The 27,784-nt window shown below is 26.7% G+C and overlaps 3 protein-coding genes across 8 annotated transcripts in view; 1 reads left to right on the top strand and 2 right to left on the bottom strand.

Moving 5' to 3' along the window:
- The window catches only part of LOC148232495 (metabotropic glutamate receptor 2-like), a 671,990-nt gene that overhangs the window by 488,906 nt on the left and 155,300 nt on the right, over window positions 1-27,784 (top strand). The gene's annotated exons all lie outside the window — the stretch shown is intronic.
- Window positions 7,980-11,502, bottom strand: LOC148232499 (cytochrome P450 4d1-like). Its single transcript, XM_088191658.1, has 8 exons — window positions 11,294-11,502; window positions 11,120-11,229; window positions 10,967-11,057; window positions 9,705-9,887; window positions 9,562-9,631; window positions 9,157-9,484; window positions 8,850-9,093; window positions 7,980-8,745 (listed from the first exon to the last, which is right to left on the bottom strand). The coding sequence occupies exons 1-8, from the start codon at window positions 11,454-11,456 to the stop codon at window positions 8,315-8,317; spliced, it is 1,620 nt and encodes a 539-aa protein (XP_088047784.1). The 5' UTR covers window positions 11,457-11,502; the 3' UTR covers window positions 7,980-8,314.
- On the bottom strand, window positions 14,114-22,863 carry LOC148232498 (uncharacterized). The gene is made up of 16 exons (XM_088193566.1): window positions 22,653-22,863; window positions 22,468-22,577; window positions 22,306-22,396; window positions 22,056-22,238; window positions 21,918-21,987; window positions 21,524-21,854; window positions 21,213-21,456; window positions 20,808-21,150; window positions 18,113-18,354; window positions 17,921-18,030; window positions 17,678-17,768; window positions 17,430-17,612; window positions 17,288-17,357; window positions 15,010-15,340; window positions 14,570-14,813; window positions 14,114-14,511 (listed from the first exon to the last, which is right to left on the bottom strand). The coding sequence occupies exons 1-16, from the start codon at window positions 22,801-22,803 to the stop codon at window positions 14,156-14,158; spliced, it is 3,150 nt and encodes a 1,049-aa protein (XP_088049692.1). The 5' UTR covers window positions 22,804-22,863; the 3' UTR covers window positions 14,114-14,155.

The following is a 27,784-nucleotide window of genomic DNA, read 5'->3' as shown; positions in this document are numbered from 1 at the left end:
ACACACACACTTAAAACCTCCTGACTCGCTGTTTCGAGTCTCACAATCCCTTTTAGAACATTTTTGACATTGTATGCAAAAGCACACACATAACGCACTGCATTATTATAGTGTGATTTTAGTGGAAACGAGAAACCATCCGCCTATGTGTGAATTACGTTATAGAACCCGAACCGTTAGTTGTTCACACATAAAGGTACGAGTTCCGAGAACTCTACCTCTATAGAACGTGACGCTAATTCCACAAGAGGCCAGGGAAAAGCATTTGTCGGTGCGTGAAATGCATTAACCGCGAAAGCTTCCAGAGACCCTAGAGTTGAGAAGTTGATGAAAGATTAGCACTTCAAAGTTTAATTCATAAATAAATTTTAAATATTTAAGCGTTGTGGGCACGTTGAGATCGTTTTATTACTACATCTATAATATTTATGAAATCATAGTCAAACAGACTTATAGAAAATATAATTATTATTTATAATTGTACATATAAAGCCAACATCAACGGAAAGCGAGCAAGTATTCTCTACCGCAGGAATATTTAATACGCAAATTAGAAATAAATCATTATCTTAGTTTCTTTAAAAACTTATTTTCCCCAGCAAAAATAAAATATGTATACTCATTTTAATATTTTAATTTAACGACTTATGTTTTTGTATATAAATATAGCTGTTATAAATAATAAGTAAATATATCACAAAAGTATGCTTTTTTATTTTTTTATTAATAAGCATATATGTATGCTTTTTTACACACACTTCAAAAATATTTTTCCACCTTGATTTTTCCGATAAGCAAACAGAAGTCTCATTTCCCAGAATATCCCGGTATTTGATTTTTTCCGAGGACCAAAAATACATGTCAATCACTAGCTAAGTGAAAAACGCTTTAACCTCTTCCTTTTAGTTTTCTACATGACTAGTTTTTTATTATTTAAGAAAAAATATCGTTTTCGATTATTTTTATATTTAAAAAAACCATAAAAAACAACAAATTGTATTTACTCATAATTTTATTTATATAAGTAAGGAAATATATATGATACACTCGTCCACCGTTTCACCCAAGTTGGATTAATAAAAAATACAATATAATATAATTAACATACATTTTTTTTTCTTTTTCCAGGTATGTACCTCAGATTCTACTTATCTTTTCTAAGGTAAATAATTTATAATATGTTTTAATGTTCCAATTTTAACTACATTAAAATAATAAATAAACTTCCTTAAATAGATAGTAACAATATTGTCAGCTCGATTTTAAATTTGCACTGAGATCCTAAGTCATTCATATATACAAAGCAAAATTTAAAAAAAAATATTGTCTAGATATTAATAACGAAAAAACATGCATGATTGAATAGGCATTCGATACAGTAAGCTTGTACATAAAAAAATATTATTTAAATTATTAATATTTAAAAATAAATACAGAATCTTTATGTCTTAGTCGCGAATTAATGGTATTGTATATCAGGCGCGTACGATATGATACATTCCCTTTCGCTCGCTCGCGTGTTAAGTGATGGGAGTGAGTGAGAAGATGTGGGCGTGCGTTACATGCGTTCCGCACGCCCTTATCTTTCACTCGCTCCCGTCACTTAACACGCGAGCGTGCGAAAAGGAATGTATCTCACCATACGCGCTTGTTGTATATACATACATATTTTTCTTGATACTATACTATTTTTAGTACCTGTTTTAAAACAAATATTATTTGTCTAGTTATAAAAAAATGTTTTTGTAATAATAGGTAGCATTATGTTTTTTAAATACAGATGTTTATTAAACCATTTAGGTATTTTACATTGCTGATGAAAAAATATAATTTCAAGTTAATTTAACATTTTTTTAAATATTTTTTAACTAAGCTTACTACTTTAAATTTAATTATTTAAATTTTTTTATTATTTGTATAAGCTCCAAGGTTTGATTTATTTCAATTGAAGTAATATTTTGCTAGATACATTCTAAAGCTGATTTTTTCAATATTTATCTATATATAACTCTACTTTTATTCATGACATTAGACAGAAAAATTATGTTTTATCTAAATGTTTGTATTTTTATTCTTATTCTTCGATTGTAACATGCCCAATGCGTTACAAGGGGGTACACATAATGTAAATTAAGCTATGCACGACATAGCATAGTTTTTTTATGCTCAAATTATAAACGAGATTAATCCGTAAAAACAGAAAAATTTTATCAAATTTAACGTTTTAGAATTATTTAGCATTTAAACTATACAATAAACATGAATTTTGATTTTCTAGACACGATACAAATTAAAAATAATAGGGTCTTTCGTGTAATATTGTAGTTCAGTTTACCATTGATATTTTCATATTTTTCAATTTCCTATTTTATTACATATACTATTCATGGATTTTTGGTTAAAGACAGGGACTTTGGTTGTTTGACTGATACATAAAATATTCTAAAAGGATAGGATATACAAACTGTGCTTCAATCCAGAGTATTATTTTTTTGCGATGAAATGTGAATTTTACAAGACGAATTTTTATTATATATTAAAGTGAGATGGTAATCCAGAGGAAAAGCACTAATAAGACTTTATGAACTTTGATGTGAGCTTTTGATCTTTATTAGGGCACAAAATATTTTAAGACAAAATTTTATTGAATTCAAGGCAAGTTTGGGAAATTTTAATTTTTAGACAATTTGTTTAATATCAACGTAATTTAAATATTGTAGTTAAAGCTTGAGTTATGTAACACATATGCTAAATTTACAATTACCAGTTTATTCTAAAAAACTATTATAATTAATATATGATATGATTGTTTTATTTTATGAATTTAAAACATTTTAAATTTAATTACTCGAATCTCAGGTGGGACTGAGCCAAATCAAAATTTAATACACCCAAGGAGGTTTACGTGTTTATTTTAATGCGTTAATTTCAGTCGGCTTATATTAAATTATATAACCCATATAACATTATATATGGGGTAGTTTAATATATAAAGCGTCGACAATTTCAATTATCTTAAAGGTTCGCATCACATCCATGCACACACCTTTTCATGGCAAGCTACACAAGAATCGTTTGACATTTAATACAGCTCACTCGAAAGTATTGCAACATTGCTTTTATTTTTAATTAAAAGTTTTGCTTTACGACCGTAAGGACAACGTCAACTCACATTCTTCGTGCTACACATATTCTGAATTACCATATGTCTGGAATATTTGATATTGACACGATTTATAGAATACGTGTTAATTAGAATAATGGGTTGCTATACAATTACATATAATTTTAGTCGATCTTTTAATATAATTTAAACGCTCGTCTAAATCAACGTCGCATTATGCGAGAAGTAATAAATTTAAGAAAATGCCTACGGTGTCGTTCTTGAAACTCAGGATTATATATTAAAATTTGGGGACTATAGTAATAATTATAAGCTGCAAAAGTTGATAAAGCGTCTCTAAGGTCGTACATCACCACTTGTAGCTTCTGCTTTGTTTATCAAACGACGCCAGCTGGATGATTAACGATTGCAACTGACGTGATTTAACCCTTAATGATTCATCCATTTCTAAACTTGGGTCCTTAATGCCCTAACACAGTATAATCTTGTTTAACTTAAGGTCACCTCTAGTAATATTTCACGCAATATAAAATTATTGCTTGAACCTATCTTTACATTAGGACTATATTAAGGCAAATGAACAACCCATAATTTATATTCTGAAACAATTCTCAAGCTATGTAAATTCATAACTTCTATGATTGATGTATAAATGATATTTTATATAACAACTTTTCCAATCGATTTGTAGATAAAAATAAATAAGACAAGATCAAAAAACATAAAACTTACATACACACTTAGTTAAATGAAGTTGTTTGCGATACTTCTAGCGTAAAAAGAATTACTCAGAAACCTTATTAATTGGAATCCTTTTAACTGAGAATCAAACTAAACGTTTCGGTCGGTTAACTTTCGGTTACCTATCTAAGAAAACTCCATTTGTGTAGACGTGAGTAGTTAAATAAAAAGCGCTATTTATTTAAACCTTATACCGAATCTTTGTTCGGGCGATAAATTCGCCTTTCGGTTTCAATATCGGTGAGTGAATGTGGTAACAAAATACGACCTTGAAAAAAGTGGGACAAGGCACATAATGTAACTAACACTTGTGTCGTTAGAGAGCAAACATATTTATATTATCTAAATAATTCAATAATTTCAGTTCAATTATCACATTTATTTTTTAATACATAAATATAATATTATTATTATTTTATTAAAGTAGTTAAAATGTTACCGCTTTCCCTTACGCGAAACTCTCATATATTATGCCTTTCGGGCATTTTACCTCGCAGAGGATTCGCAGTTAAATCCGCCGGTTCCTAAACCAAAGCACCGCATACACTTTGGAGTACTTTTAGCTAAGTGTTTACTTACATGTTAGAACGTTACGGAGTTAGTCGAGCGGAAACATTTTTAAACATTATTTCGAATTACACGAGAGCAAAGTGCGCAACGAAAGCTTCACATCTTCCACTTTAATATTCAAAAGAGTCGCGTAAAGGTGGATAAAAACGACGATTGTGGAAATAGAAAACTTTAGATCAGCATTTGAATGGTGTCTGTGTGTTGAAATCAGATTCAATAATCACAAATGCTTGTTCAACAACAGGCATTTGATTAAGGCACTATACCCAATTAATATAATCGGTGAAAATATTGCTCGGAACAACTGCACGGTTGAGCTGACTAGACTTTTTTATATATTAAATGCTTTTAAATTATATTAAAAAGAGCGAGACTCAAGGATAGCTTTTATTTAATTGAGAGCAAACTGGTTAGGAATTTCAAACGATAAGTGAAACATTTTTATTGTTGTCTAAACGTTTTTGTTTAAAAATAAAATATGTTTTGGATTTATTTGCTTACTGCTTTATATTTTGAAAAATATTTAATTTCCAAAAGCATATAAACATATGAAATATATCAAAAAAGTGATGACCAAAAGGCATACTTTCTAGAAGTTGACGTGAAGAGGGAAGCGGCGGCTTTCTTGATCTTTAAAATCTTCCTCTGTCAGAATAGCTTTTTTTTGTGCGAGTTTGTCTGAACTTTTGTGTCTCAAGCCAGGAATAATTTTAGTCAGAAATCTTTACGCTAATTTACTTTCTTCAGGAAAACTTTTAATAAACTGATGAATAGAGAATCTAAAAATTTAAATGTAATTGACTGTAGTAAGTACAGTGGACATTAAAAAATTGACTTCAATAATTTTAGTACATGATCCAATGTAATTTCAACGGTTTCTATTTATTTTTATTTTTAAATATCTTAAGCATACATTTTATTATGCTAATATTGCGCCGATCATATTTTAGCAGCGTCTGTAGTATGATTTCTAGGGCTTCCGATCCGTAGTTTTTCTATATGAATTCTCCATATCTCACACAATTTTAAAAATGAAAAATTCTCAGATTATTTTTCTATTTCGCAAAACTTATTTAGATAATAAATAGGTAGTTAGAGAGATATATCGAAAAGGGACCATTAGCTTGTTTGCCGTTTAACAAAAATAATATAATGCGTGTATTTGCAAAAAATACACACGGCATACTCGGGGGACGGTCGTACACAAAAAATACGAAATTAAGTATATTGTTATTATTCAAAACAGCGACTTATGATCGCTTAATTCTTAGCACCGCTAGTATAAGATGGTAACAGATTTTCTTAAAACAAATATAGTTTAATTTTGCTACCAATTACATAGAATAAATGGATTTAATATTTTTTATCGATTTAAAGGTAATATGAATTATTTATTCTTTACTTTTGCAACTACAAAAAGACAAATTATGCATGTACAATTATTTGATTCATAAATAGAAAATTATAAAAATTGTATTTATAAAGTTTTTATTAATCCTTTGACTCATAGTAGAAACACATTATTTCTGTCAAAAATATATTAGGACGGGTGAGTCGTTTTGCGTGTTTTTATGATCAGCAAATTCATATATTAAAATTTCCCACTCTCATGGACAAAAGGGGAAACAGAAGTCGTTCTAAAATATTTTATTCTTATTTTGGTTTCATGACAAAATTTAATCTTGACTGTGGACTTTAAAATGTATATATTGTGAATAAAATTAAATCTTTATTAGATACAACTTTAAAAAAACTACGTAAGATTTATCTGCGGTGTGATATAAGTTTTCAGAATGTTTATCCGTTATTCTACAAATATTTTAAACTGATTTTTTTATCAACCATAATATTTTTATAGCAAACAATAAATTTAGCCGACAGTGTTAATAATTTTAAGGTACTAATTTTAATAAAAATATTCACAATATTACAGAATATATATTATAAATACTTACTTTTTTTTTGTCACACTTTGGTTTTCACAAAAATTGGTTTTCTCTGGATTCCGGACGTCAAGTTAGACCAGTGTATGCGAAGAGAGAAGCGGCGGCTTCTGCGATCTTCGATGCTCTAAAGTTGAGTTGACCTCTTCTTTATTGCATTCCAAGTTGAAGTGCTCTTAAAGTTCAGATGCCATGAATTTTGCCATTGTTGTTCAAGTGTGGATGACAGTAAAGTCAGAGAAAAATTTTGAAAGGAACTCTTCAGACGCAGTGTTTCAGAGGAAATGTTGAGAATAAGTGATTATTGATTGAGTTTCGGTATTTAAAGTCATAGCTCCCTAAATATTGCTTTGTTGTCTTAACTTTTTTTATATAAAAATATATACAGCCGTTTTTAGAATATATATTTTATCGGATCGGAATATATATTTAACGGATATATTTTATCTCCTCTGATTTTTATTGTGTACCTTATGATTTTAGCTGTTTTTTCTCATGGTTATATCGCATTTTAACGAAAAAACATATTGTTTAATAATTGGTTATAACGCTTTGAATTTGATTTTTAGACTTATGCTCTTGATGTAATCTCTCTAACTGTAAATAAAAGAGTTGTTTAATTAATGAATCACCCCTATATCGTCTTATTGGTCTTAACTTAAAACAAAAGGAAAACAAAAGTACATATTTTATCTAAAAAAGTGTATATGAGTGTCAGGATGGAATGCACTTTAGACTTAAACATCGACTAAGACTAGAAAGACCGTAGAAGTAGCCGCTTTTACATTAGGCCTGTTTTAATTACGAAGTCCTTAATCTAAACTTTAACCTAATCTTTGAAAATATTTAAAATAATATACGCAATTTTAAAATGGTTGCGAATTTATTAATATTTTTTTTATCAATATTTTTCTACTTTTTATAAAAAGATAGCGCGTGACCGTAAGGTCAACACATAAAAAAATATTTTCTTTATAAAGTGTATAATATATATTATAATAAACGTAACGTATAACATGTCGAGACTATCGATAATTTCTGCAAGATCTGTGCTAAGAAATTATGGTACTAATTTTATCAGTCTAAATACGTAAAAGACCAAAACAAAGATTTTATCGTGTTCCACCCTATAATTAACTTTGATTAAATGATAATTTGCGGTGGAAATTTTAGACTAGTATACTTCTCAATTATATATTAATCAGAAAGTTGATATAAATTGACCACAGCTAAACTCGCATCAAGTTAGCTTCCACTTTGACCGTTCAATCTGCTCCAGCCAAGCAGTTATTAATATTCTTCAAGAGTTCAACCTGAACTTTTGAACGATATCGTAGCACACTAACGATAATTGAGCTCGTGTATATGATACCTAATTATTAAAGATTAAATACAGCTGTATTTTAATGATAATTATAGTTTTCTTATTTATATTTTACGATGTTTTAAGAGGATACCTACGCTGGAAACAATGTAGTGCTCTTATGAAGTAAAAACGTAATGATAAGAGCTGTATTCTCTTACGTACACTCTACCCTCTTCAAAGAATTGCTGAAAGCTGCTAACAGCATTAAGCATGACTAAATAAAATACTACTCGAATTAAATTTCAAAAATAATTATATATTATATAAAGTACATTTATAAAAAATAAACACGACAAGTTACATAAGCGGTTATGATAACAGTTATCGAAAATCAAATAATCGTTATCGCTACTGGAATATTATTATGCAGTATTATCATTTACTTATCACAAAAAGAGTATAAAAGTGTTCTATTTACAAGTATATTAATCCTATGATGGACATAAGTTTAAAATAACGAAATTCACAAACATAAAGCGACCGGTCGTAGTAATGCGTCTCACAGATTTTTGCTCTTTAAAATGACTATGGGATTATTAGAACAACTGAAATAAAGACATTAGTGAAACATTATTGTACAATACCGTTTGAATTTTTTGCTTCATTTGATGTGACACCGTTGGATGTAACACCATTTGATGCTAAACCATTTGCAATATCATATTCCCTCTTTTTCATAATTAAGTGCATTCCGTTCTTAGATTTGATAATAATCTCAGCTAGTAATATAACATTGTATTTATCGCCAGCGCTAGACAGTTCAAAGTTTCTGATAACTTTTGACAATAATATCTTAATATCTAGCATTGCGAACTTTTGACCAATGCAATTTCTCGGTCCAGCACTGAAAGGTATATGTAAATATGGATTTCTCTTCACTGTCTGTTCTTGTTGAAACCTCTCAGGGTCAAATTTATCTGGATTAGGAAATAGTTTTGGATCGCGAGCCATCAAAATTGGTTGAACTATGGCCATTGTTCCGCCTGGTATAATTTTACCATCTGTTTTAAATAAAACATATTAAACATATCTTCTAGTAAAGGAAATTATTTTTAAGATGTATCTGGATTACCAACCTTGCAAATAAAATAAATTTAAAAAATACCTGGTAATGGTAGATCTTCCGATATTTTTCTTCCAAACCATGGAACTGAAGGATATATTCTCAAAGTCTCTTTAATAATTCTTTCTAAGTAAGACATATCATTTAAATCGCTCATAGTAACTTCTCTAGTAACATCATCTCCAAATATAGAATACTGTTCTTCGAAAGCCAGTTGTTGTACTTCTGGATTGTTTGCCAATGAATAAATTGCGAAAGCGATACAAGACGATACAGTATCATGCCCCTAAATTTACAAGAACAATAGGTTAACAATAGAAAGGATTAATATAAATATTTATCGTGTTACCTCAAACATAAATGTGTCAACTTCATCTCTTATAATTTGATCAGATAAAGGCTCTCCTTCGGCTGTTTTACTCAGTAATAAGAGATCTAAAAATGCAGTTTTGCCCTTAACTTGAAATTGCTCTTCTCCTTCAGGAACTGTTTCACGTTGCGCCATTTTAGCGATCTCTTCTTTCAATTGGATCTTTCTGGTTTTGATCACACCATTAGACATATCGTGTAGGATTTTAAGAGTTTTCTTTTCAGTGTAATAATCAGGCGTTAAACGATATAAAAGGTCGTTTCTTTTAAATAGAGAGAAAGATCTGTGATGTACTAATTCACTGATTCTGTAATTTAAAAATAACTATTTGAATAAATATTTATATGTATGTATAATATAAATATTATAAATATATGTACAAACCTTATAATTGCTTGCACATATTCGGATTTAGAATCATTTTGCGCGTTTATATTTGTTCCCATAGCAGATTCTGCAATTTTTATAAGTTTCAATATTATTTTTTTTTCCTAATAATATTTATTAAATAGGTTAGATATACCCACCGCATATAATATCAAGAGAACATAGAGTAACGAAGGGATAAACGTCAAAAGTAGTATTTACGTTTTTTGAGATCTTATCAATAAAAATGTCCCCACATTTATTGAACACGCTTACAAACTGTTCCAGAATTTTAAAGTGGAATGTTGGTGTTATGATTTTTCTTTGTCGCTGCCATTTTCTACCTTAAATTTAATAAATTTGTACGCAATACTTGGTTTTTACTTGACTCAGAAATCACAGTAATTGAAGCTTTCTTTCTTTATAATATACTTATAATTTAAACAATTTTATAAAAATATGTTGATAAGGTGAAATGGATGTCAGTTATCAGAATTTATCTAATTTTAATTATTTTGTAATTGTAGTTATTTCTTTTTTTATAAATGGCTCTGATTATTAGGTTGCTCCGATACGTTACAATGTTATGTTACAAAATAATGATATTTACTTAAACTTTATTTTTTATTTAAGGATATTTAGTCACGTGTTTTTATGAATTAAAAATATAAAAATATTAATGTATGTCTCTTAAATGAATGTTTTAAGATGACAAAAAAATGCAACCTAAAATATAAATTACCTAATGATGCTGAAAATATTTGTAGCGAAACATCGGATAGTATATAAAAACAATAAAAAATATCTGTAATTATAGGTTTAAAGCGGTTTAAATAAATAAAATGTTTATCTGAACCAACTGAGAAAGACTTAGAACATATACTATAAAAAAATTGTGATATTTTAATTATATAAAAAAACCGTACTTCAAATTATTTATTGCATTATAAATATTAATAATTGCTTAAATATAAAAAAATTAGAAAGTTTAGTTTAATTTATTATATGTGTCATTTTAATAAGTATATTTTTAACCGTCTCTTATGACTGTAACTGATTTTATCATTGCTGGAATAAAATTCCTTTTCTAAATCAAATTTTCAATAATTTCTTAAACTTAAATTATAATCTTTAATTTTTTTTTACTATTGTCTATTTTTAAAGTATTTTTTCTAATTATTTAGGTTCTTTTTTTTGCAGATGAAAGCAAATTACTGAAGAATATAACATGATTATAATAAAAATAAAAATAAATATTTCTTAGTCGATTAAAATCAAATAAAAATAATTGGTTTTAATAATGTTCTAGAACAATGGTTTTAAAAATTAAATAAATTATTTTTCTATTAAAAAAAGTATATATTATAAATAGAACTATATGTATTATCTTTCTTAATATTATTTTAAACATATAAATAAATACCTGTGCTCAAAAGTAAGCCATCACCAAGCCAACCTTGCAAAAATTTATAATCGTCTAATTTAGTGATCTCCTTGTTACTTCTGAGCAAAACCTACAAACAAATTAAATCATAATTATATTGAAATAGATTATAAAATAATTGTCATAACAAACCTCAGCATGTTCTGGCTCACAAAGTAATATAAATGGCATATTAACCATTTGTACCCTAAAACTTGTCCTACCGTTCCTTTCCCACATTTCAATTAGGCGTTTGAGTATAACTAATAATATTTAATGAAAATTAAATTATATTATCACACCATATACTATATTTTGTTTACATACCATCAGATTTGTTTCCAAACTTGAGACTATGTCCAAAAATTGGTAAAGGATCATCGCCGTTAAATTGGTTGAATAACTCCCAGAATCTTTTACTTCTACGATTCGTTGATATAACATACCATGCACATATTGTTAACAAAAACAATATTATCAAAGCAATCATTTTTAAAAACAAATATGTCTAGTCACGTAGGTGGTTGTGTGTATACTATTTTCCAAACGAGTTTTTTGGATTTATCTCGTAACCCGTTAATAGATATCGCACTGACCTTCGAATATGCGATTATAAAAAAAATTCGAGGGATTTTTACGTAATATTATGTTAACAGTAATATTACTGGTCTACTTATTATATTTATGAATAATTTTAAATTAAAATTTATTATAACAATTATACACAATAACAATTTTTTCTATGGATTGTTGAATAGATTTATATATAGGTCAGACACGCACACCGATTGATTGCGTTTTTATAAAAGTGAAAAAGAGCAGAATACAAAAATTAAAAATAAGCAAATTCAATAAAAAGAATGATTAGTAAACAATAGCCTTAGATTATAAACAGTTTACAAGATTATATTATCATAACAATGGATTTAATCAAAGGTGTGATTAAAAATTAACGACATTTTTCACTTTTATTAAAGTGTATTAATTTATTTCTTGCTAAGAACCTTTTCCAAAAGTAAGTGCAATTTTTGTTGTTGCGTAAATGTTGGTCTTAGCAATGTGACAAAAAAATACGAGCTCGACTAAAATCAATGTATGCTCAAAATTTAAACATTAACAACTAGTAAAATGTCTTATAAGTAAATACTCTAATTAAGATCGATGTCGATTCCTAATCCTGAACCCTATAAGGAGCAAATTTTTTTGGTGCTTCGTTTTTTCATTATAAAAGAGAAATTTCTGCTAATGTTTTTAGAGGTTTTTACAAAACATTTGAAATCTTGCAAACAATACTGCTTTAGCTTTAAAAAAATATTATAAATTGTGTAAGGTACATAGTATTGCACAATAGCCACTTGAACTTTAAAAATCATTAGTATTCTTAATAATAAACTCAACACTTTTGAGTTTTAAGACACCCATTAAAAATAATACTTTTGGCCTTGCATTAAATTGCATTGTTATACAGACCTTTTTTATAATTATTAACGGTCGATTAACGTCGAACCGTGAATTCTTTTTTTACCAGGAAGTATGCCAGATATTAATGCGCTTAATACTCAATTATTCTACAATAGTTTACTTTTCATCCAAGCTTCTTTGAAGGACCTGTATAAAAATGTATCACCATTTATAAAAATAAACACTAAAAATCTCGGACACTGACTGGCCTATATTTGATTTATCTTTTTATCTTCTTCATTACTATGTAAATTAAATATTTATAAAACAAAGTCTTATGACTTGGTACTGAACCAAAATATTTGACAGTTTTTTCAATTTATGGCAACCACGTGACAAACAGGAAAAATATTGTCATGGGAAAAAAGTCATAATAATAAATCATTGATTCTCAATGATAAATTATTCAAAAATGAATATGTGAAAGTTTCACTGAGCGTTTTATAACCGATTTAAGTTTAAGTTTATCATATTTAAGTATACTCAACTGTTAATTTATAAAATGGTTAACGACAAATTAGGTTTTTAGAAGCTTTGTGTGCGTTGCTTGCCATAAAAATCAAATACAATAATTATATACCGTTAAAATTAAGACTTTGTAAATGCACTAAAATTAGGATAAAATCCAAATATTTATTTTAAGGACCATCTGAACAAATAGAATGTACTTATTGCAAATATGCATCGGCCGCAAGAAAGCACTTGCCACACATACGCGTTAAAAGCGCAATAAACCAAAATGACATTAGTTTTATGATTCAGACTAGTGCAATTTTTATGTCGATCTGCGTTTTTTACGTGATAATTATAGACTCCTAAATGTATTAGAAATGGTCGTTCAGTGTTTTTAACAGCTAATACAATAAACGCAGTGTTGCCAAATTTCTACCCGCTTAAATTAAAACAGCCATGCAACAATTCTTATAAAAAATTTACTTGAATCCGTGGATCTAAGGATCTGTTAAAAAATCACAATGCATAGACCTAAGAAAATTGATTTCTAGATCTACAGCTAGTGGGAAATGAAACTGAAAAATTGATAAAATCATGTTAGTTTTTCTTCACATATTTAATATTATTATTAGTTATTTTTACTTAAGTAAGTAATACATATAATTTAAGAACACATACTTTGTAGGCATATTTATGTATGGCTTTTAAAATACTAGTTATTCTTTTAGAATTCATACCACTTTTAATTTAATATTACACCATATATGAATATGTATAACATACAAACATTTTGAAATGACAAAAAAATCCTAATCCTAATATATTTTCACGTAACTGTTTACCCTTTAAAATTATACTGTACTGACGATACTCAAATTGACGTTCAAGGTAAAACTAAATGTATTTTTTTTATATTTAGAATATACAAAAAACATTTTAGATGAAATATATTTAATTAGTTGTTACTATTTAAATCATATAAATTGAATTAATTAATAAAAAAATATTGAAAATTCCTATTTTGGTTAGCTCTTAATTAGTTATATTGATCTAGTAAGTGCTATTTTGTTTATCAATTTAGGAATAACTGACAACTAGTTTCAATTGTATTTAAATAATATCAATCATTGTCTTATATATTTATTAAATATTATCTGGACTTTGTATATTTACTTTAAGTTTTATTTTGTATGCTAGGATTTTAAGTGCTAATATAAAAATCTTGTTGTAGGTATAATATATTTATTAATTAAAAAAAAACAAATACAAGACATTTTATTGAGTTGCATCATAAACTCTCTTTTTTAAAATTACATTGATTCCATTACTTGACTTAAGAATCGTTTCAGCGATCAAAGCCACGTTATATTTGTCACCAGCACCGCATAACTCAAAGTTTCTTATAACTTTTGACAGCAATAATTTTATATCCAACATTGCAAATTTTTGCCCAATACAATTCCTAGATCCCGCGCTGAACGGTACGTGTAAATACGGATTCCTATTCAATGAATTTTCTGGAGTAAACCTATCCGGATCGAACTTTTCTGGGTTGCTGTAAAGCTTAGGGTCCCTGCCCATCAAGATTTGTTGAATGATCACCATTGTACCAGCAGGCATAATTTTACCATCTATAATTCAAAAAGTATTAATATGTAGCTCTAGCTATTATTAAACATTTAACAGTACCTTTCAACGGTAGATCGTTATTTAATTTTCTTCCATACATTGGAACAGAAGGATATATTCTTAGAGTCTCTTTAATAACTCGTTCTAAATAGCTCATATCATTAACATCGCTCATTGTACCCTCCCTCTTTACATCACTTCCAAAGATCGAATACTGTTCTTCAAAAGCCAATTTTTGTATATCTGGATTATTTGCCAATAAATATATGGCAAACGCTATACAAGAAGATGTCGTGTCATGGCCCTGAATAATAATATGAATTTATTACTTATTTAAAATGCATATGGTTCGTAATCAAGGCCAAGCAAGAAGTCAACGGTCAATAAGCACGCGGTCGGGATCGGCTCTTACATTCTCCGACCACTTAGTAAATATTTAAACGACGCTCTAGACTCTAATGTTTGACCTTGTTTGTACTATATTATGAATAAATTCAAACCTCAAACATAAAAGTGTCAACTTCTTCCCTGACGACTTCGTCCGATAGAGGTTTTCCTTCGTCAGTTTTACTTAATAGCAAAAGATCTAAAAATGCGGTCTTTCCTTTGATTTCAAATTGCTCTTCGCCTTCTTTGTGTGTATCTACTTTTGCTGCTTGCTTTGCGATTTCGTCTTTAAGCTGAATCTTTCTTTTTTGAATCACATCACTGGATATGTCATGCAATAGCTTAACAAGCTTCTGCTCAAGCTTATAATCGGACATGAAGCGATATAAAATATCGAATCTTCTAAGTACTGAAAATGTCCTTAGATGCATTAACTGTGAGATTCTGTAATTATAAAAGACTATTAGTTGCATATATATTGAGATATTTTATCTTAAATCAAATAAAATTTCTTGCTAAATACATAGAATATATATTTTTTTATTATATATAAATATTTCTCTGGAAGATTAAAAAATAATTTGCCATTTATGTGAGATATATCGAATTTAAAACACGATAATTGCCGTTGTTTAAATCGTATCGATAAGAAACTTTTTGTAAAAATATCGATTTTAATTAACTTGTTAATAAAAATCGTAGATAAAAAAGGATTAGTTTATCGTATAATGATAAAAATATTAAACACACTTTTTTTTTTTTTTTTTATAATTTTTATTTTGTATTTTCTGTAAGATATTACGGTTTTTTAAAAACTAGTAACCGTGACTGTAGTTTCAATCTTATCGATATAAAACTTGTTTTAAAAATATATCGGTTAAATTGGAATCCAACTCAATTCCGCCATCTGGTTTTGAGAATATTAAAAAAAAATAAAGAGACTCCGCTTAAAAAAATTTAAAGCAAAAATATTTTTAAATAAAATAAAGCAAAAATCAAAGAAACTTTTTTAATTATCTTGTTATTTATGTTGGATCAAACAGTTTTGGGGGACACACTGACTGCCACAGTTTTTTTCATATTATCATAAATATTATTTAAAAATAAAATAAAAAGTTGTAATATCCCAAATAGGTTCATTAGCTAGGCTTATTGTTTTAAAATTGAAGTAATTTAAAATATTGTAACTTTGGTAATTAAAATTGTCGAGGAAAAGGTAAAGATATCAAAAACGCTGTATATTAAAAATTAAAATAAAATGAAAATTAAAAAAAAATATTCCAAAAAAAAAGTATTTTTTACATTTTTTATACATTTATGAAAATTTTTAATATCACAAAAACTGGCATATGTTTAAAACAACATAAAAATTATTATAAAAATATATCTTGGTAATATTACTTGGTTATTGGGCATATATTTAAAAATAGTAACTAATAAAAATGTGAAAAATCGAACTAGTTTCAATAGAATTAAAACTATATAAAACATTTCATTTTTTCTGTAGGATATAACGGTTTTTAAACATACGGTTACTAAAGTAGTTTCAATAACATCGACATGAACTAGTTTTAAAAATAGATATTGTAAATATATCGAATAAGTTTGCTTCGCCAGCCAGCCTAATACGTCAACTTGTTTAAAAATGGCATCTATAAAAAAAATCTAGATTAAATTCTTAGGAGGGCTAACGTTTTATGGTAAAGATTATAACAGAATCCTTTGGTATGAAAATCACGGCTTTTTAATAAAAAAAATAATAATTTGCAATGAAAATCTAATAAATATTTTAAAATTGAAATTTAAAATTGAAAAGTATTTTTTTTTTAGTCTTTACAATGATTAAAGTTGGTTTTTTTATCATAGTAACATTAAACTTAATTTGAGAATACGTCTTATAATCTCTCAACCAAGTTTATTAGCTAGCCTAATCCGCCATATTGTTTCTATTTCTATTATATAATATTGTATACAGAACATATGGTATGGTTAAAATGCTTAAACTAGTTTTTTTTTATGGTATATTTGTATTTTTTCTCTAAGATCATATTTTTTAACTGTATGCTGTAATTATGTTTTTGTTAACGTGTCTATCTCTGTTTTGTAAGAATCGATTAAAAAATATTTTTTATGACCACTCGGAACACTTAATGTTATATTATCTTGCTATTAAAACACAACATTTATTTTATAATTTTAACATATAGCTGTGTGTTAAAAAATGCAAACTATTTCATTTAAAAAATATTAGTATATTATTGATCTTACATCTTTTCTGAAAATGTGTTCTGAATAAATTATTTATTTTTTAACAGATATTTAAATATAATTTATTTTTGAGGAACATAAAATATTGTCAAATATCCTCAAAAATAAATAACTGTATCTTACTTGTAAATAGCTTTCACATATTCCGACTCTGAGTTTTTTTGAGCATTGACGTCAGTTCCCATAGCAGTTTCTAAATGATTATATAGATGTAATAACAGTAAAAATATATATATATGTATGTATAATAAAAAAAACTGCTCACCACACACAATATCCAGAGCACACAGAGTAACGTTAGGATATACATCGTACACTTTATTGAGGTTTTGCGATAAGTTATCAATAAGAATATTACCATTCTTGTTGAACACGCTTACGAACTGTTCCAAAATTTTAAAGTGAAATGTTGGCGTTATGATTTTTCTCTGTCGCTGCCATTTTAGACCTAATAAAAATCAGTTTTACTACACGACTTAAAATGTGTTATATGATGTTTGTATATTATTATACCTGTACTTAAAAGTAGACCATCGCCTAGCCAACCTTTAAAGAATTTATAGTCATCCATCTTAGTAATCTCTTTATTACTTCTAAGCACAACCTGCATACAAAATATTTTTATTGCGTATTATTTGAAAAACATTTTTTATGTGCTTAGTGTGGTACTTTTATTACTTAACTATTTATATTTTTAATAGTTAGTATTTCTATTGTATTGTGTAATTGTTTTATAGTATATTTATGATTTTATACCTCAACATCTTCCGGTTCACTGAGAAATATGAACGGCGTAGTTCCCAATAGTGCTCTAAAGTTAGACCTGCCGTGTCTCTCCCACATTGCAAATAAATTCTTTAATATAACTAAAAAATAAAAAATATTATTACATAATAATGACCGTTTTGCGATATCAATAGATAATATAGCTTATATAACATATACTACCGTCAGATGTTGTTCCAAATTTGTGTCCGTTTCCTATTATCGGTAAAGGAGTGTCGCCATTAAACTGATTAAATAATTCCCAAAAACGTTTATGTTTCGGTCTCTCCACTAACAAATACCAAATCGCCACCGTTGCCACAAAATATCCAAAATAAACAAATAGTACCATTTTTTGCCTCAAATTATACAGACACCAGAGAAAAAAACCAGTCCGACCGGTGCGAGCGGACAACTTGCACTGACTTTGAATTCGTGGTTATATCATTCAATGTTGCAATACCGGTATTATATCATGAACACAAGATATTGTCGGTAAAATTGTGATAAGAATAACATGAATTTAACAACAATGGTATCTGTACTTGAATTATTATATAAATTAAAGTAACGGATGACCCTTAATAAATGGTAATTACAATACTATCACTTAATGTGTCGAATTAAATAACTCTGATTTACATATTCTCGTTTTTCTCCAGCAGACGTCGGCAAGTACGACTCCTGTATTTTTTGTATACATTTTTATTTTTATTTATGCAAGCTTTTTTACTGATTGAATATATAATTTTAAATTATATGTCAGTAGTGCACAATCTACTACCTAATATTATTTATCAAAAAATATGTTTTATTTCGAATAAATATTCCTAAAAATTATCTAGTCATTAGTAGGTTATTATAATTAGATTTTTAACTAAGACATAGGGCTTTTAAGATATGTCATAAATAAACAAATATCACACATTCACAATATTAAATTACGCAAACTTATGCAATATTAGAGCATTGACCCGTCAATGAAATCATAAAGGCTTATTTATTCACGATCATGTATTAAGGCGATATTAGGACGAAAAAATGTACTTAAATTACAAAGACTTAAAATTATTTTTCTGTGAAATTAGAATTAACTGACAAAAGTAGAGGAATTTGTATCGGAAAAAAATTGTAATACATAAAAATATTGTCACGCGATCTACAATGAAAACCGCAGAGTAAATAACTGTTTTTTGCATCTAGTATCATTTACTAGATCGCAAATTTGTGCTCGACTGTTGATGTTTGATATAGATCTTTACAAATATTTCTATAATCATTGTCGACAATCTTTAGTGGAGTAACAACACCTACGAGTTGCTAAATGTTTAGCACTTTATCCGCGCAAGAATCACTGACAGTTAGTTATGGCACTCATTTTTTTTTTAAATATTCAACAATATTTGTAAACCACTTGAGGCAAATACAATATGTTTTGTTGTTGTAAATATATAGTTTTAATAAGTTATTTTTCTATTCTTGACTAAATTTGCTGGGAATAAAATTGTATGTAGCTTCTTAATTAAATAATAATTAATGACTACAAAATCACATTCCCAAGAAGGATCTATATAAATTAAATTTATAAACGAGAAACTATATATATATATATATATATATAGTATGTATATTTTATTTTAATTAACTGGGGTTTTTAATAAGGGTAAATTTAAAAAAGATTATATACTATTTATATGTACAATTAATATATAATATAAACAAATTATAATTTTAGGCATGGAGCAAAAAATAATATTTTCGTGAGAAATAGCATTAAATAAACTATTGTATTTATTATAGTCAAGTGTAACAATAAATATTAGTAGGTATTAAAACAATATATTAAAACTATATATTTTCTTATGAAGTTTACAGCAACAATGTTACTGCAATTTGAGCCAATATTTATTATTAAGCAAGCGTTTATCAAAAATAAATTATTTATTAGGAATAATATTAAATTATTACATTATATTATTATTTATTTATATTTTCAAAAAAAATGTTCCGAACGAGGTGATTGTTGATGGTTCATTTGAGTTTGCCTAACTTTTGACATAACCAATGAAATGGCATTATGGTTTATTGCGCTTTTAACGCGTTTTAACAATAATTTTTCCTTTATTTTGTCAAGTGGTTTTGTCGGTGATCTTCATAAAAATAAAATCATTTTTTAGCACATTTTTTTAATTAGTATGGATTTTTTCTGATAATAAAGTTAATTAGGTAAATAAATACTAGCAAATAAATGTATTAATTTTCTTATATATTGACTTACAAGTGCAATAAAATATTAAATCCACATTATAATTTGATCAAAATAATAAAAATAAATAGATTGATTATGCATATATGCAAATCAATAATTATCATAGAATGCAGCTAATATTAATCAAATATTTTTTTACATAAAAAATCAAGAATTAGTTTTTGCATTACATTACAATATCTTGTTTTTTTTTATTGAATAAATACAAATATTTTTTATTAAAAAAATCATTGCCAAATAAAAAGTAATATAAATTATTCAAATAACAGTTTATGACTATAAAGATTAACCAATTAATAAGCAGCAAAATCGTTGATAAAGAAAATATCTTATTGTTTAAATTGCTTTTTACTGTCGTCATTCATTTCAACAATGTTTGTTCTATTAAAATCAGCGTTTGAAAAAAGCTTCTGAAAATTTCATAATGATTGTGATGCTAATAGTAAGTTTTTTTTCTCAAAATATTTTTAATTATTATTACAATGCATCTTAAGATCAAAAGATATTTTATAAAATCATTTTTTTCTTAAGCTAAAGCTTTCCAGATATGTTATTTGTTGAAATAAAATATGAATATTACATATATATTATTTATTATATATATATTGTTAATAATTTCTTCTCTTCAAAACCATATTCATTCCATTAACAGATTTAAGAACTAAATCAGCCACCAATCTAACATTGTATGACTCCCCAGCACTAATTAGTTCAAAGTTTCGAATTACTTTTGATAATAATGTTTTTATGTCTATCATTGCAAATTTTTGTCCAATGCAATTTCTCGGACCTGCACTAAATGGTACATGCAAAAAAGGATGTCTATTCAGAGAGTTTTCTGGTGTAAATCTATCTGGATCGAATTTTTCTGGATTATTATAAAATTTTGGATTTCTTCCCATTAAAATCGGTTCAATACACGCCATGGTTCCAGCTGGAACAATTCTACCATCTGTATTGAATAAAAATAGTATTAGTGTAATATAAAAAAATTATATATTAAATATATTATACCATTTAATAGAAGATCATCCTTAAGTTTTCTTGCAAATGTTGGAACTGCTGGATACATTCTTAGTGTCTCTTTAATGACTCTTTCTAAATAATTCATATTATTCGTATCACCCATAGTAACTTCTTTAGTTGCATCATTTCCAAATAATGAATACTGCTCTTCAAAAGCCAATTTTTGCACTTCAGGATTGTTTGCTAAGCAGAACATAGAAAAAGCCATACAGGACGATGTTGTATCGTGACCCTAAAAAAACATAGGCGTAATTTAAAAATTGATCTAAAATCAATAACAAAAAAATTCACTACTTTACCTCAAACATAAAAGTGTCAACTTCATCTCTGATTACTTGATCAGACAAAGGCTTTCCTTCGCTTGTCTTACTAAACAATAAAAGATCTAAAAATGCAGTTTTCCCTTTAATATTAAATTGATCTTTTCCTTCGGGTACTATTTCTTTTTGCATCATCGCTTCATGGATTTTATCTTTCAATATCAGCTTTCTGGTTTTGATTACGGCACTAGACATATCATGTAATATTTTCACGGTTTTCTGTGTCATGGCGTAATCAGGCATAAAACGGTAAGTAAAATCGTATCTCGTTAGCGATGAATAAATTCGGCGGTTTGTCAGTTGTGAGATTCTGTAATATTTTTATTTATTAACTTAAATTTAATAAAAATAAAAATAAGATCAGTCCACCTACTTAAATATTGCTCGCACATATTCAGATTCAGAATCTTTTTGCGCGTTAATATTCGTTCCCATAGCAGATTCTTAAATTAATACAATTTTAAAATAATATTTTTTTATTAATGAATAGAAAAATAAAATTAATAATTACCGCATACAATATCCAAAGAGCAAAGCGTAACTAATGGATATACGTCCAAAACACTATCAAGGTTATGAAAGAGTTTATCAATGAAGATATCACCATTTTTATTAAACACGCTTATGAACTGTTCTAAAATTTTGAAGTGAAATGTTGGTGTTATGATTTTTCTTTGTCTTTGCCATTTTTCACCTACAATAAATAAATTTAAATAAGCTATTGTACTGATCCAGAATTACAAAATTAAATATGATATTACCTGTACTCAGAAGTAAACCATCGCCAAGCCAACTTTGTAAGAATTTATAATCATTAGATTTAGTAATTTCTTTATTGCTTTTTAGCAATGCCTATAAAAATAATAATACAAATTATAATAAAAATAAAAATTTTAAATGCATGAATTGCTAAATTAATTTACTTCAACATGTTCTGGTTCACAAAGAACCACATATGGTTCATTTGCAAGTTTACTTCTAAACGTAGTCCTGCCATTCCTCTCCCACATTTCAAATACACTCTTTAATATATCTGAAATACAATACTATAAAAATATCAAATCATAAATATATCTAATTCATTAAAAAATAATAATTCATTACTAACTTTCTGAATCTCCTCCAAATTTGTGGCCGTTTCCAATGATTGGCAATGGAGTATCGCCATTGAACTGTTTATACAAATCCCAATATCTTTTCTCTTTTAATGCAATCCAAACCACAAAAATCACAAATAACGTAAAAATAAATAAAATCATTTTGTTAATTGTAAATATGTATGGTTCAGTCTGTGACTTTTGATACACTAGTTGAAAATATATATTGCACACATTTAATCTATTTGTGCGTTTTGTGATAACGTGTGAATTATTTTCAAGTTATATTTGAAGTACCCAAACTGTTATCTTCACTTATATAGTATACATATACATATGTATGTGTGAAATAGCGAGTATAAAGTATATGTACTAAAATTAATGTAACAACTACTTTTGCGTAACTTCCGAGAGGAGAAGACGATGCTACTTAATTGTAACAATATACAGAATAAACCACTAGAATTGATTAAATAGTTTCATTATAAAAAAAACAGTAATTCGTTACACATATACTTTCTTTAAACAAAACAAGCTAAAAACATGTTTTTAAATAACTTTTTAGAAGCAATTCGTTTTCACGCTAAATGTATTTCGATAATAAATGTATAATACTTTTAAACATGAAATTATATCTTGAATAGTGAATAAATTATAATTTATATTTAATAAAAATCAACTTAATAACCCGTATTAAAAAAAATGTATTTATTTTGCTTAAAGATTAAATTTAATGTCGATTTAAGGGCAGAGCCCTGATGGTGGTTTTTTGTTCATCTCCAAGGCGCCTTAACCACTGACTTAAAATGATAGTTTTGACTTTTTCGTCTTTTTTAATGGCTTGAAAATGTTTGCATTTCACATTAACATTTTTATACGAGATCGTTGCCAGGAAGCTTTCTTATCAATCTATTGCGCCATTGAAATTCTGTTATTTTTATTGTCCATGTGATACATTTTAGCTGTCATATTATAAAGTTTTTTTTAAACATTGAAATTAATGAATAGATTATTGTCTGATTTATCTCTCATTGTACACCTCTAGTTAAATCATCGAATTATATTAAAAACTATTTTTTTTTAAATGGAAACGTTGCACTTTTCGATTAATTGTAAAATAATAAAGGCTGATGATTTTTATTAAGAAAATAAATTTCACACCCAGAAAATTCATTGTAAACTTTATTTGTTTCCAAAACTATGTTGTACAAATTTTTAAATAAAAAATATATATATAATTATATCTATGTGCTTATAAATAACTTTCTTTACATATATTTCTTTTACATAATAAATTATATATTATACAAAAACTAGACTACAAAATAAATATTTCAAGTAAGGTCTTTAAAAACATTACTCATTAAATATTCAGTTTATCTTTTGAGTATGGTTTTTAATTATAAAATCATTTGAAATCTAAAATTTTGCTTGTTTTAAAAGGTTCGGTTTAAGTGTAGACAAGGCATCAATCACTTAGTTTAAAATTTTCTGTATCTTAAACAATCGTATCTAATTTAAACTTTAGTTAAAAATGAATATCTATCACTATCAAAACTCTCCAATTTTAATATTTTTTTAATTTTTGTTAAATATAAATCAAGTTAATCTAAATTTTTTTACATAAGATATATGTATTTTTTATCATAAATATTTGAGCTCTTTCCAAAGTATTTGTATATAGTTTTTGCAATAATATAAATATAATATTTATAAAATATAATGTTGTCATTGTTTATTTTACTATCATATTCAAGAATAATAATACTATAAAAAAAACTTATTTAGCAAAAGTGTGATTAGTCGTTTCTAAATATGTATTAGTCTAGTATAGTTACAATTACAGCACCGATCGTCAGACGTTCTCATGTTACCGCAAGTTCCTCCCACGGCCGCTTCGTTAGTGTTGTTAGCGTAGCTCCAGGATGGCCAACTAAATTGGCCCCTACATTTATTTCGCTCTTATTACTTTCTAATTTTTTACATAAAATCTCAACGTCTCCTTTTTTTAATAATGTTAATTTTTTCTAATCAAACATTCGATAATTATTCTAACGGGTTTCAACGCTGCTAATAAAATTTCTTCGCTAATAAACAAATCCATTATCGCATTTTTTTTTACAAAAATCGTTTAATCAACATATTCATATTTTGTTATCCAGAATAAGCGTTTATTTAATTTATTATAATAAACCATTTCTAACTATAGTAATTTTAAATATTGTTTCAATCTTCCGAGTACATTTGATTATTTTATTTATTGTTTTTAGCAAAGAGATTTATATGAACTGTATATTTTTTTTAAATAAGCGTCGTATTTTGATATTCATATTGTGCTGAATTACCTTTGATATTATTATAATCTCATCGTTACATTATTGATCAATATTTCTTTTTTTCTTTTTACCATAAAACTAAATACAATCATAAAATATTTTTTTAATTTTACTGAAGCAGCAGCACAACACGATTAATTCCGTTAGTTTTTTTTCTTTAGAATTAAGACAAAAAAACTATACAAGCCAAAGTAAAAATGCAGATGACAATAAGGTTTACAACAACATTGATGTTGCATATTTTGCCACAATATGAGTAGACGCTATTTATGACATCTAATGAGCCGTTTGTTAGGAAATTAATTGTGAATAAAACTAAAACATAAATGTGTCTACTTTTATTTGCTTTCTTTATCTGACAAAAATATTTTTACTAAATAATAAATAATTCATTATTGCAGTATTTTTATCATGAAATATATTCACCTTCCGTAAATGACTCTTCGCGTCAATGCTTTCATAATATGTCCTTAAAATGTCAGATGTCATGTTGTGCTTATAGTATAGACATATAATTTATTACTTCAGCTCTGTATTTAATATTTTTTTATATTATTAGTACACTACCTTTCAAATTTCTTTCGTTTCTATAGCCTAAATACATATAAATAATTATTATAATTACTAGGCAGATGTAATTTAATAAATATATAATTTAAATACGAATATTAATTATTTTGTTTAAATAAACTTAATAAGTCCACTGTATTTAATATAAGTATTATAAAAATGAAGTTTAACACACGGATAAACGCTTACAACAACTTTCCAAAAGTCTGCAAAAATAAATTTTTGTCATTACATCTGGTATTTCCATCCAAATATATATGTAAATCGCGACTTACATTTCTATATTTCGGCTGTTATGATCCAGTCATGGTCACAAATTTTCCGTAACTGCTACTCTGGTTTTTGAAATCCCGAGATTTCAAAAAAAAAATATATTATATATATATATATATATATATATATATATATATATATATATATATATATATATATATATATATATATATATATATATATATATATATATATATATATATATATATATAGATATATGACATATATGTATATCACTGTAATACTTATCATTATGCTAATGCTGTTTATTTTATAGGCTACCACAACCTCTTACATTTATGATTATACTTTAGCATACATTTGAACAAATGTAATTTAATACATTTTGAATGAACATTGTTTGCATTCTAATGCTTATAAATATTAACGCTTCTAATAAGTTTTACATAAAAAGCTTTATGTTGATTGCTTATTTTTTTATTTCATATACATATGATTAAATTATCTTATATTTTTGAATAGTCAAACTTTCGTGATTGATTGGTTAATGTGCTTATTTTTTAAGTAAGTTACAGTAATTGAGTTATAAATTATTATTAATACTAAAAAAATATATATATATTTTTAGCACCCGTACAATTTGAGTTTTTATTGTATATACGCTATATATTTTGAGTTTTTATTTTACATACTTTATATTGTATATAGTCTTGTCTGGCTTCTTAGAAAATTAAGTTGATTCTAAATTTCTAAAATAGTAGCTGAACCAGGGTTGACGCTTAGAGGGAAGCGGTTGTTTTTTCGGTCTTCGCTATCTTTATTAATGGTATGGGTATCTCTAATTGGTGCAAGTTTAAATGAACTCTTATGTATCTCATGTCAGCAATATCAGATAAAAGTTTTGGACGTAGCACTAGCAAAAGTGTATATATTTATAATCTTATAAATGCTAGGTCAGACTAGGGAAAATTTCGTTGCTGGCTTATTCTCGACGCAGTGGTGAATTGCACATATTTTAGACGTAATTGGATACATTTTTGTCTATTTTTTAAATATTTTCACTTATTAAGGACCAATAAGGACATTGGAGATGCTTTTAGCTAATCCATTGGTATATGATCTATATATCCTTACGTATAAAATGCATATTTTGATATAATAATTGATCGACGGTTTGCATAAACTATTTTATTTTATACACGTTCTTAAATTAAAACTATTTATTTTAATTTCTGTGAGTTGTTTTATTGTCAGGATTAGAAATATATTTTAGCCACACTCTTCCTAAATATGAATATATAGAATTTATATGATTAATAAATACTGTTTTTTATGCATATAATATGATTATAACTACAATAGCGAATCATTTCCTACAAACGACATTTTAATAACGAAGCTTCATGCGAATATAATTGCAATCACTATGCGTGTATATAGACATTTATTTTGGTACACTATACACTCATAATGATCTTATAGATATAGTAACAGATATATTTTTACCTTAGCTAACTGTTAAATATATACTAAGTTAATTTTTAATAGTTGTTTCTTAGTAATGTCTAAATATGCAAAAAAATACACATTAATAATCAGTTTAAATTTTAATTAATTAACTTTGAAATGTTTCAGTTCGTTATCTATTATTATCAATTTCTTACCCACAATTTTATTATATTTTGCAATAAAGCTAAAATTCAGTTTATTTCTTTACTTTTGAATTTTCTTTCAGACTTAATTTGTCTTTCACCGGTTTATATAAATTACAAATACTATTTATTATGTGAAACAACCCAAACTACTGAAATAAATCATATGACAATAATAAAAATAACCACTTACTAAATTATAAACGTGTGTATAAAAATGAATTAATTAGTTTAATATAGAATATCTTGTGAAGGACATTTTTAATAAAAGTCAAAGCTGTAAGAGTTATTTGATATTTATGTTGAAAATAAATATTTGTCTGTTTTTCATACTGATAACGCTTTAGGATT

This window comes from Plectrocnemia conspersa, unplaced genomic scaffold (assembly GCF_051122295.1).
Source record: "Plectrocnemia conspersa isolate PC_06_02 unplaced genomic scaffold, ASM5112229v1 ptg000009l, whole genome shotgun sequence".
Taxonomy (NCBI): Eukaryota; Metazoa; Arthropoda; class Insecta; order Trichoptera; family Polycentropodidae; genus Plectrocnemia; species Plectrocnemia conspersa.
The sequence above is the reverse complement of the archived record's forward strand: the minus strand, read 5'-3'. Positions and strand labels throughout refer to the sequence as shown.

Coding starts and splice junctions, on each gene's coding strand:
- LOC148232499 (XM_088191658.1), bottom strand. CDS start 11,456: ATGATTGCTTTGATAATATTGTTTTTGTTAACAATATGTGCATGGTAT. Junction 9,094..9,156: donor TTGACACATTTATGTTTGAG/GTAACACGATAA, acceptor TTGTAAATTTAG/GGGCATGATACTGTATCGTC. Junction 8,746..8,849: donor GGAAGATCTACCATTACCAG/GTATTTTTTAAA, acceptor TATTTAAAACAG/ATGGTAAAATTATACCAGGC.
- LOC148232498 (XM_088193566.1), bottom strand. CDS start 22,803: ATGATTTTATTTATTTTTACGTTATTTGTGATTTTTGTGGTTTGGATT. Junction 22,239..22,305: donor TGGTTTACTTCTGAGTACAG/GTAATATCATAT, acceptor TATTTATTGTAG/GTGAAAAATGGCAAAGACAA. Junction 15,341..17,287: donor TATGTGAAAGCTATTTACAA/GTAAGATACAGT, acceptor TTATAATTACAG/AATCTCACAGTTAATGCATC.